The sequence below is a fragment of the Perissodus microlepis genome, chromosome 3 (genome assembly GCF_051167445.1).
Source record: "Perissodus microlepis isolate ML-2025 ecotype Zambia chromosome 3, ASM5116744v1, whole genome shotgun sequence".
Classification (NCBI taxonomy): domain Eukaryota; kingdom Metazoa; phylum Chordata; class Actinopteri; order Cichliformes; family Cichlidae; genus Perissodus; species Perissodus microlepis.
Window position 1 is genome coordinate 6,091,427 of NC_140463.1, and position 11,921 is coordinate 6,103,347.

The 11,921-nt window shown below is 45.8% G+C and overlaps 2 protein-coding genes across 2 annotated transcripts; one reads left to right on the top strand and one right to left on the bottom strand.

The window, feature by feature from the left end:
• Nucleotides 1-337: 337 nt before the first annotated feature.
• On the bottom strand, nt 338-1,613 carry LOC146389589 (uncharacterized). Its single transcript, XM_084909267.1, has one exon. The coding sequence runs from the start codon at nt 1,469-1,471 to the stop codon at nt 338-340; it is 1,134 nt and encodes a 377-aa protein (XP_084765393.1). The 5' UTR covers nt 1,472-1,613.
• Nucleotides 1,614-7,687: 6,074 nt separating this feature from the next.
• On the top strand, nt 7,688-9,745 carry LOC146389590 (nuclear factor 7, brain-like). The gene has a single exon (XM_084922944.1). It carries the CDS (start codon nt 7,700-7,702, stop codon nt 9,089-9,091), a length of 1,392 nt encoding a protein of 463 aa, XP_084779070.1. The 5' UTR covers nt 7,688-7,699; the 3' UTR covers nt 9,092-9,745.
• Nucleotides 9,746-11,921: the final 2,176 nt, after the last annotated feature.

Consider the following 11,921-nt stretch of genomic DNA (forward strand, 5'->3'; position numbering starts at 1 on the left):
ACGACCCCGCGTCACCGCTGAGCGCCGCGCAGACACTACATGCTACTAACGGTCGTGATCGCATCCCCGCATACTGTCCCAACAGATGATGACACCCCGGCCAATTCGTGCCCAGAATTAGGGGATGTGACAGGCGCGGGCTAACCGCAGCCGTTACTCTATGCGTTTTGCCCTTATACTTTAATAACAGCGGCACTATGGGATACCTGTGAACATCACCATGAACACACTTCACCTCCACCCATTCTGCCTCCAGCAATGCCCCAGGGCGAACCAAGCCTTGGTGCACGAGGGTCTGCGTGCAGCCCGTGTCCACCAAAGCATGGCGTATACCCCCTCAAGTCCTTACCGGAATGCTGTATGTCCCTCCTGGACCGGGAGAGGGTGCTGGGGAACCGGCGACGCGGAACACCTGCCCCACTTCCATCAGAGGACAGTCCCTCCTCAGGTGTCCCGGTTGCCCGCACTTCCAGCACTCCTGCCCCGACGTCTGTGCTGTTCTCCGTGGCTCAGGGGCGGCACTGCTCATGTCTGATCCCTGGGAAGGCACAAACACAGCAAAAGGATTAGTGGGGCTCAGCGCCGGCGCCCGCTCTGCCTGCCCTGGCGCAGGTACCCGGCGCCTCGGTGCCGGCACTGGGGCTTGTTTGCTTGGCCTCCGGCCGCTGTCCCCGGGCTCCCCCGCTCTAGCGGCAAGGTGGTCCTCCGCCAACGTTACCGCCACCTCCAGACTCGCGGGACGGTGGCACCTGACCCATCTCGCCGTCTCCGCAGGCAGCCCCTCCACGAACTGCTCCAGCACCACCTTGTCCACCAGCAGCGTCTCGCCCTCTGACGCTCCCGGCTGCAGCCAGCGCACCGCCGCGTCGTGCAGCTTCCGGGCCCAAGCAAACGGCCGATCCGCCGCGGCCAGCCGACAGGCCCGGAACCGCCGGCGATGATCTTCAGCGGTGAGCCCCATCCTGTCCACCACCGCCCGGCTCACGTCCTGGAAGCTGCTCCTCGAGGTCGGCGGCAGACTCAGGGCCGCCATCTGAGCCTCCCCCGACAGCAGAGGAAGCAAACGCGGAGCCCACTCCACCTGCGGCCACTGGCAGGCCTCCGCCGTGGCACGAAAAGTCTCCAGGAAAACCTGGGGGTCGTCCCCGTCCCCCATCCGGGGCATCGCCACCGACAGCGGCGGAGGCTTCGGCGGAGCAGCGGCTCCAACCAGCCGCTCCAGAACCAGAGTCTGCCGGTCCGCCTGCTCCTGCAGCGCAGCCAGGTGAGCCCGCTGGGCCGCCGCTTGGTCCTGGCTCATCTTCGCCATCTCCGCCAGCATCTGCGCCAGAAACCGCAAAGGCTGGGCGGGCGGCGCAGCCTGTGGGTCGGACATCCCCACGCCGGCTGGATCCTGGGTTTCGGCACCACTTGTGAAATGCACTACACACAGGTACACACACACACAGGTCTTTATCACCAGATTCCACATTTATTTATAGTTTTCCCTGGGTTATGACTGAACACAGTCTGACAGCTGTCGGTCCCAGCTGATTTCCCTCTTCCTCCGCTCCTCTCCGTCTCACTATAAAAAGGGAAGGAAACCACCATCAGTCCAAATCGCCATCAGCTGTTCTCACCGGCATCTCCAGCACCGCCCCGTTGAGCTCACTGCACCACTCCTCCCCTGCAGCCGCGCCCGGGACCACACCTTTCGCCACAGGGATTTTTCCCCGTCGCAGTATGTCCAACCTTACCCATAGAGGGGGTGGCCATGTTGCTAGGAAATGATATTGCGGGCGGATTAGTGCGTCGTAGTCTGGAGGTGCTGGATAAGCCCCTCAGTTCTGATGCCCCAGATATTTCTGTGACCCCAAAGCTGTACCCAGCCTGTGTGGTTACTCGTGCCCAAGCCCGTAAAGATGGCGACGTTACCCTCGCTGATTCTGTGTTGATGACCTCATTTTCTGAGGAGGGTGCCGCGTTACCTGACGAAAACAATGTTTTGTCTTCCCCAGACTTGGTAAACCCTGAGGAGCCTGGTCCATCTGTAAAAGAAATACCACTGCCTTTAACCAGAGAAAATCTGTCGGCGGCCCAGTTGGCTGATGAATCGTTGCAGCAATGTTTTAAGCATGTGGTAAGTGCTGAGCAAGCTAAGAATGAGCAACAAGCCTATTTCATAGAACAAGGTGTGCTAATGCGTCAATGGTTTCCATTGGGTGCTAGGAGTGTGGACTGGAGTAAGGTTAAGCAGATTGTCATACCCACGCTATATCGGTCAAAGATCCTGGCGCTTGCTCATGAAAGCCAGTGGTCGGGACATTTAGGCATCACAAAAACGTATCAGTTACTATTAAAACACTTCTTCTGGCCTGGCACGAAACGTGATGTGGCAGCTTTCTGCCGTAGTTGCCATGTGTGTCAACTTGTGGGTAAACCAAATCAGGTTATACCCCCTGCACCATTATGTCCCATCCCAGTAGTCGATCAACCATTTGATCATGTCATAGTAGACTGCGTAGGTCCACTACCAAGAACAAAGTCGGGAAACCAATATTTACTCACCATTATGTGTGCAGCTACACGTTTCCCTGAGGCTATTCCACTGCACAAAATTACGGCAAGGTCAGTTGTGAGAGCCCTTACTAAGTTTTTTTCTACATTCGGCCTGCCTAAAGTCATCCAAACAGATCAAGGTTCTAACTTTCAGTCTAAATTATTCTAGCAAGTAGCTAAAAGCCTACAAATCCAACAGGTTGTGTCCTCTGCCTATCACCCAGAATCCCAAGGAGCTTTAGAGCGGTGGCATCAAACCTTAAAAGCCATGCTCCGCAAGTATTGCTTAGAGGCCAAAGTGGATTGGGATGAAGGGATTCCCTTTGTGTTGTTTGCTGCTCACGAAGCCGTCCAAGAGTCACTCGGGTTCAGTCCCTCTGAACTAGTGTTTGGCCACACGCCTCGTGGCCCACTTAAAGCAATAAAAGAGGAACTTTTGATCCAGGAAGGGAGCCCTAGAGTGGGAGTGACCAAGTATGTGCAAGATTTCCGTGAGCGTTTGAGTCAGGCTAATGCTCTGGCTAAGCAGCACCTCACTGTTTCACAAGGAAAAATGAAACGCACTTATGATAAGGCTGCTGTCAAACGACAATTCCAGACAGGAGATGAAGTACTTGTTCTCTTGCCTGTCCCCGGATCATCTCTTTCTGCTAAGTATGAGGGGCCTTATGAGGTACGTGAAAGAGTAGGAGAAACTGATTACATAATCGGCACGCCAAATCGAAGACGCAAAACCCGTGTTTGCCATATAAACATGTTAAAGTTATACCACTCCCGACCCCAACCAAAACCCACTGGGAGCTGTGCTCCTGTGGCCGTCTTCAGTCACTCAGAGGTAGAAAGCACAGACGAGGCTGATGGTTTAAAAAGGAACTACTCCAGTTGTTCTAAGCCCCGCTTGCCTAACTCTGAAGTATTAAAATCATTCCCGAGTCAGCTTGATCACCTGTCTTCCGAGCAACAAGAAGACGTAGCTAGTTTGGTCCATGAGTACCCCTGTTTATTTGGCGATGTGCCAACACGGACTACAGTGCTAAAACATGACATTGATGTTCAAAATGCAAAGCCCATCAAACAACACCATTATCGCGTAAATCCCACCAAACATTTGTTGATGAAGCAAGAAACTGAGTACCTGCTACAACATGGTTTGGCAGAGCCCAGTCAGAGCCCCTGGAGCTCACCATGCTTGCTAGAAGCGAAGCCAGATGGTTCACCTCGTTTTATCACTGACTTCCGCAAAGTAAACGCCGTTACTGTCCCTGACTCTTACCCACTCCCTAGAATTGAGGATTGCGTGGACAGTATTGGAATGGCCCAATACGTGACTAAATTAGACCTTCTCAAAGGCTATTGGCAAGTCCCCTTAACCAAGCGTGCTTCTACCATTTCAGCTTTTGTAACGCCTGACACCTTTTTGCAGTACACTGTCATGGCATTTGGGATGTGTAATGCACCCGCGACATTCCAGAGATTGGTGAATAAGGTCCTCTATGGCCTTTCCAACTGTAGTGCTTACCTAGATGATCTGGTAATATACACTAAAACATGGTCGGACCATTTGTACACTCTGCACCAAGTATTCTACCGTTTAGCTCAGGCTTCTTTAACCCTCAATCTAGCTAAATATGAATTTGCTAAGGCCACAGTGACTTATTTGGGCAGAGAGGTGGGACGCGGGCAGGTGCGACCTCTTAACGCCAAGGTTGCAGTGATTATGGAGTATCCCACGCCTACCACCCGGCGGGAGTTGCGCAGATTCCTGGGAATGGTGGGTTATTACAGGAACTTCTGTAAAAACTTCTCCTCCATAGTCCAGCCATTGACCAACCTGCTAAGCCCTAAGGTTGATTTCCTATGGTCTGATGAGTGTCAGGATGCCTTTGAAAGTGCAAAAGCCCTCCTATGCCACACTCCCGTGTTAACTGCCCCCGACTTGACGCGTCCATTCAAATTAGAGGTTGATGCCAGTGCTGTTGGGGCTGGGGCAGTACTGTTGCAAGAAGACTTGCAGGGATTGGACCACCCCATTTGTTACTTCTCCCGCAAGTTTAACAAGCATCAGGTAAACTACTCCGTCATTGAAAAGGAGACATTGGCCCTGTTGCTAACTCTTCAGCACTTCCATGTGTACTTGGGGTCTGGCACATTACCCGTTGTAGTGTACACTGATCATAATCCACTTGTATTTCTTGGCCAAATGTTTAACCACAATTGACGACTCATGCGAGGGGCCTTGCTGCTACAAGAGTACAATTTGGAGATTTGGCATATAAAAGGATCAGAAAATGTGCTAGCTGATGGCCTCTCCCGGTTGTGAGTATGACTTGTTCTGTTGTCTGTCACGAATATTGAAATCTGTGTATACAAAACGTAGTCTTGTATTTTAAGGGGAGGGGTGTTACGGCCCTGGGCCTTGGAGGGAGTGAGACTGCCTTTTTGTGTTCATGCAAATCCAAGTGTGCCATGACTTGTGGGTGATTGGCTGCTGGGAGTCCTGTGCCAGCCTTCTTTTATGCAGATCACAGTGTGCCAGACCTCGCGGACGATTGGCTGCCTGGAGATCCCATGACCACTCCAAGACCAATTGACTGGCTGATTGTCTGCACCTGGGAGTATAAAAGGCTGAAGAGCCTTCACACTATGGGGAACTGCTGCTCTGAAGTGAACATGCAGTGGCCTCCTCGTCTGCTTTGCATGTGAACGTTGTTTGTTAAACCTCTTCGCTGTGTTAAACCTGATATACAGCTGACCTTAGTTTTATAAGAGTCTTGTGTTTGCTGGCTCACCTTAGTTAACCCTTAGCTTTTATTCTTGCCTGTTCTTTTCATTGTGTGTTAATTGTTTCCCCGGTGGTCTGTTGAACAGCCCCGTCGGTTTTCGGTTTAATGTTTGTAATAAAACCCTTTATTAACTCAGATTTCGTGAGAGGGCTTCTGTATGTTTCTTCCCTCCTGTCGCCTAGCAGAAGGGGTCGTAACAGTGGACTTTAAACTTTTGCGAGATCTCACTCTCAATAGATTTTAGGATTTGTTTCAAAATTCTTGTTTTAACACACGGAACACTAAATGATCATGTCCTAGATTATTTATCTCAACTTCTTACAAAATATATGCTGCTCGTTGTCTCCATTCACGGACTCATAATGTGTTAGTTGTTCCCTGTACACGACTAAAGACTAAGTGTGTCAGAGCCTTTCAGTCTGTGGCACCAAGGCTGTGGATCAGTCTGCCTCCACAACTACGTTTAGTCGACTCTGTGGATTCTTTAAACAGCTGTTCAAATGTTTCTGTTTTACAGGCTTTCTAATGAGAAACATTTAATTGAATTACTATTTCTTTATTTTAAAACCACCTGTTTATTTTACTGTCTTATTGAATCTTTATTTTCACTTAATGTTCATGTTTATTTGAGCCTTTTGTGTGAAGCGCTTTGTGTCCGCTGTGAAAAGTGCTTAATAAATAAACTTCAATTACTTACCTCTGAAAATCAATCAATAATCAAACAGTGAGTTTGTGTGTTTTACTTTGTGTGTTTCAAAGATGGAGGCCACGCTGCTCTCAGAGGACTGTGTGTGGTTGTGGTAAATGTGTGAGCTGCTGCTGGTTCTTCCTCACATGTTTGCTATGTTTCATATTTCCAGCTGATGCTGATCACCCTAACCTTAACATCACAGACCATCCTTTGGTTCTTTTTCTGTTCCCCTGAAACTTCCTGCATGGTGCCTTTCAAATTAAAAGCCCTCCCTGACTGTAAAGACTGGACTGTGCTGCAGCTGGTGGAAACAGTGTGTAGGTGTGTTGTGTTTGATGGAGGACTGAAGTGTGTGTCCAGCTGAGCTCTCTGTGTGCTCATATATACAGATGCTGATAAACAAATGTTTGTATTTGGACCCTGTTACTGATCAGGACCTGCTGTGTGTTTCCTGTCCACAGGTCTACAAAGAGTCGCACTTCCTGCTTTGGTTCAGATGTTCAGCGTGTTGCTTTGTTTCTCACATGTTGGCTCCATGGTCTCTGCTGCTGTGGGCTGATGTCATGCAGCAATACAGCTGCTGAACATCTCGCGTTGTTTTGCTCCATCAGCAGATATTTGACTTTTAGATCACATGATATTTGCATGCAACCTTCAAACACGTGTGGAGAATTCATTATTTCTTTTTAGTAAATGACAGAAAAAAGAAAGTAAGAGAAACTTTAATTCTATAAAACAGTAAAAATTCCACACACTTGTAACTCACCACTGTGTGAACATCACAGGGGAGAAATCGTTTCTCTGAGTCAGAGATGAGTGTCAGTAACACAAAAGTAAAACTCAGTGTCATGCAGTGACTTTTACACAACCAGATCAGATGAACCAACTCACACTAAAACATGCATTTTGCTGCACTCTTTACACTTATTTCTTTTCTTTCTGCTCCTTTATATATTTTGTAAAAGAACAAAAAAATATTTTATATCAGCAGCAATTTTTCTCAAACTGCTGCATCACAGCTTTCATCCTCTGACCTGCATGTGAAATGAGATAAAAGCTCTTTATTAGTAACTTTTACAACTTCTGGCAGGTTAATGTCTGAACTTTGGAATGAAACACACCCTTAGTTACAAGAAATAACATCACTGTCTGTAACAAAGTGAATCCACCTTAACACCACCTGTGTTTGTGTGACTGCATTACACTCCCACTGCTGGGAACCTGAACAAGAACCAGAACAAAGTCTAAAATACAAGCTGACAAACAGCTGCACCACCGAGTGACACTTTATTTTATAAAATTATCTAAAGGTTTCATGCTCTGACCTGCATGTGAAATGAGATAACAGCTCTTTATCAGTAACTTTTACAACTTCTGGCAGGTTAATGTCTGAACTTTGGAGTGCAACACACCCTTAGTTACAGGAAATAACACCACTGATTCTTCTGAGACTCACACTTATCGTTGGACCAAACTAGCAGCTTCCTCTGAGTGAGTCCAGCTACAGGAGAGAAAAGTGGAAAACTCCAACACTGCTGCTTCAAGCTGCTGATGCTCCACACACTGAATGTCAGTTTGAGCAAAAACATGACTCAAAGGAAGTTTCAGTGAAGGTGGTAGAGGAGGGAGGGGAACCAGGACTGACTGTACTTCCTGTCTGCTGTTTTCAGCTTCACTCACAGACTCAATGGCTTCCAGATCAGAGGAGGATCTCTGCTGTCCGGTCTGTAAGGAGGTCTTCAGAGATCCTGTTATTCTGTCATGTAGCCACAGCTTCTGTAAAGACTGTCTGAAGAGATGGTGGAGAGAGAGACCAACACACGAGTGTCCAGTTTGTAAGAGAAGATCTTCAAAGGAGAATCCACCTGTGAACCTGGCATTAAAGAACCTGTGTGAGTCATTCTTACAGGAGAGATATCAGAGAGCTTCAGAGGCTCTCTGCAGTCTGCAATATGAGAAACTCAAACTCTTCTGTCTGGACCATCAGCAGCCAGTGTGTGTCGTCTGCTGTGCCTCAGAAAAACACACCAATCACAGATTCAGACCCATCGATGAAGCTGCACGACAACACAAGGAGGTACTTCAGGAAACTCTGGAGCCCTTAAAGAAGAAGTTAAAGGTTTGTGAACGAGTTCAAGTGAAGTTTGATCAAACAGCAGAACACATTAAGGTCCAGGCCCGACACGCAGAGAGGCAGATTAAGGAGCAGTTTAAGAAGCTTCACCAGTTTCTAGCAGAGGAAGAGGAGGCCAGGCTGGCTGCACTGAGGGAGGAAGAGGAGCAGAAGAGTGGGATGATGAAGGAGAAGATGGAGGCTCTGAGCAGAGAGATAGCAGCTCTTTCAGACACAGTCAGAGCCACAGAGGAGGAGCTGAGAGCTGAAGACGTCTCATTCCTGCACAACTACAAGGCTGCAGTGGAAAGAGTCCAGCGCTGCCCCCTGCTGGATGATCCACAGCTGCCCTCAGGAGCTCTGATAGACCAGGCCAAACACCTGGGCAACCTGACCTTCAACATCTGGAACAACATGAAGGACATGGTCTCCTACACTCCTCTCATTCTGGACCCAAACACTGCTCATCCAGAACTCATCCTGTCTGAAGATCTGACCAGTGTGAGATATGGAGGAGAGAGGCAGCAGCTTCCTGATAATCCACAGAGGATTGATTTTTACAGAGCTGTCCTGGGCTCTGAGGGCTTTAACTCAGGGACTCACAGTTGGGATGTTGATGTTGGAGACAGTACATTGTGGGTACTGGGTGTGTTAGCAGAGTCTGGGCAGAGGAAGGGAAACAAACTGTCTGGAATATGGAGAATAGGGTTGTTTGATAATGAATACTACAAAATCTCACAATCACCTCCTCACACTCCTCTCTCATTCCAGCAGAAGCTCCAGAGGATCAGAGTGAATCTGGACTGGAACAGAGGAAAGCTGTCGTTCTCTGATCCTGATACTAACACACACATACACACCTTCACACACACTTTCACTCACAGGTTGTTTCCATACATTCGCACTAATGATAAAGTGAAGGTGTTGCCGTTGAAGGTGTCAGTGTCAGTGGAGCAGATGAGTTGAGGATGATGATATTTCTAATGTTGTTTCCTGTCAGTGAGTTGAAGCTGTTAAACTGCAGCTGTCCTCCTGCTGCCTCGTTGTTCCAAAGCTCTTTGTTTCTCTTTTAGTTCTCACTGTTTCTTTCTGTTTCTGCTGTCCACCTTTTCACATGGAAAATCATTTCACTGTTTCTCACTGAATGACTCCCCAAACTAGATTTGAAATTCTATCAAGTTTCTAATCATTTCAAGTGATTCATGTTTCTATTTGATGTGTAAATGGAGATGATTTAGTTTGCTGGGATATGGACTGACATGTGTTGAATGGGAGGAGCAGTTTGTTGTTGTCTTCTTGTCTGTTTATGACAACAATAAATATATTGTTGAAACAATTATTCATGTTTAACTTCATATATGAAATGTTTCTGATCTTTGAATTCTGTTTGATTAAAGACTTTCTTCATGACACAAATGAGATTTCAGTGTATTAATAGAACTAAATAAGCTCAGAGTTGAAAGGCTGGAGTATTATGTACGTGCTTCACTGTCAGTATCTTCAGGGGGATTCAAAGGGAAACATCAAACTGCTGTAATGAGATAAACTAGTTGGGCTGAACACACTTATCTGTAGTTTGTCTCCATCCAGGATCATCAGAATATAATGAACATGTGTGAAGAGCCACAAAATGCTGCTGTTTGCCGATTTGTTTCATTTATCTAGACTTCCAGCCACTAATTTTGCACATTAAAGAAACACAGTTTCATTTAGTATGAACAAATCCTAATTTATAATAATAATAATAATAATAATTATTATTATTATTATTATTATTATTATTAATATTACAGTTTTATAAAGCACTTTCAATGTAGCAGTAGTAGTAAGTAATAAGGTCATAACTTCTTAAAGATCCAATCAAGACATTTATTAAATGAACAACAAGAAACTTGTTTGTATAAAATTGTTAAGGGGTTGGAGCTCAGAAGGTAGAGCGGGTCATCTTCGAGTCCGAAGGTTGGTGGTTTGATCTCTGGCTACTCCAGCCTGCCAATTACGGATTAGCTTACAAACATATTTAACTTACCAAAAACAATGCGGTGGGGCCTCAGGTCCTCCTGTCCGGTAGTCCAATTTACTGAAGAACACCTCAGGCTGTCACTTTGAAATAGTAGGTATGTAAACGCTGGACCTCTCAGCACCTGCCATTCCCGAACAGACACATGCAAGTTTGTCCGTGACCGCAGCCGCGTCGTCCGTGTTTTCTCCAGTCATTGGTCAGTATTATAATATATGCAAATACATGCAGGTCGGAATCCCCGCCCCCCCCCCAGCGCGCCCCCGGACGCCAAAACAGTGCCAGCAGAGTGAAAAGGAAAAATGATTTGAAACCAAAGAAAATGGAGTGAAACTGAAAAAAAAATTGTAAGCAAAAACAATAAAATTACAGTTTGAATTAATTGTTTTTCACTATCAATTTTTTTTTTTCAATTTCAATACCAGATTTTTCAGTACATTTATTTTAGTTACAATATTTTTTTTTGGTTTCAATATTTTTTTTTCGGGTTCATTTCATGGTGGCATCGTTCTGATCACATACTCATGGGCTCAAATTGTGGTCATAAATATTTTGTACTTGTAAAACAAATGCATATTTGTGTACTGTGTTTTCTAACCTTGCAAACCAAAACATCTGAAAATTTTATGTTTGTGCATCTATAGATGAAAATTTGTGTTTGTAAAAAATATTTACAAAAGTTTTGTTTGTTAAGGTCTGGATACAGATACAAAGCAAAAAACTACACGTAAAGCTCTGGGCTCAAGTTTGCTGGCTGTGTGTGGATTTCAACATACAAGTACAAATTTTCACCCAATTTTTTCTTCCTTTTAGCTGATTGGTCAATGTCATGTCAACACAAATTTAACAATCCAATCAGAGAACATATGGGTTTGGCTGTTGGAGGGGTGTTTTACTGAGCTTTGGGTCCTGGAAGGGTAATACAGTTTGAAGCTGGAGGATCTTTATATAAACGATACGGCTAATACAAGCTAGGTCCCTAACTTTTGCTAGCTGTTGAAGTTGTGGTATATCAGTGGCTAGAAATACCATTATTACTTTAGGGTTAGTTTAACACAAAGTCAGGACTGACCCGGGACCATTGCTGTGAGTCACACTACGCAGGATAAAGGCCCTTTCACAGCGGACGTAGCATGCACTGCGCTCACCGCTAACTAAGAGCTGAGGATCGTAGTGCTGGCTACACTCTATGCTCTGTCGTTTCTTTGTGTGGCAGCTCTGCATGTACTAGATGTGCCTGCATCTTCTTTTTGGAGTTTTAAATTTGGGATTGACATGACAAATCAGCTGAAAGGAAGAAAAAATTGGGTAAAAACAAAAAAAGTTGAAACTCACACACAGCCAGGCAACTTGAGTGCGAAGTTTTACACGTAGGGTTTTGCTTTGTATATTTAATCAGGCCTTAAGAAACAAAATGTAACTTCTTTTTATCTATAGATGCACAAACATAAAACTTTCAGATATTTTGGTTTGCAAGGGTAAAAAAGTTCACAACTACGCATTTGATTTACAAGTACAAAATATTTTTTACCTATAAAAGTGATGATCACCTCTTTTTGAGTGTTTTAATCAACTGTCACGGGGTTTGGGCAGGTAAGGGCAGCAGAGAATGGAGCTGATAATCCACAGAAGCACAGAAATCCAGGGCAGAACTATGAGTCATTTTTCCAGGAGATAACAGGCTTTTTAATTGTTTAAGTGCATAGTGTGGAAGATATCATAAGGCCTTGAGACAATCAGATGTAAAACACAGTATTTATGATTGTTTTAAGTTGT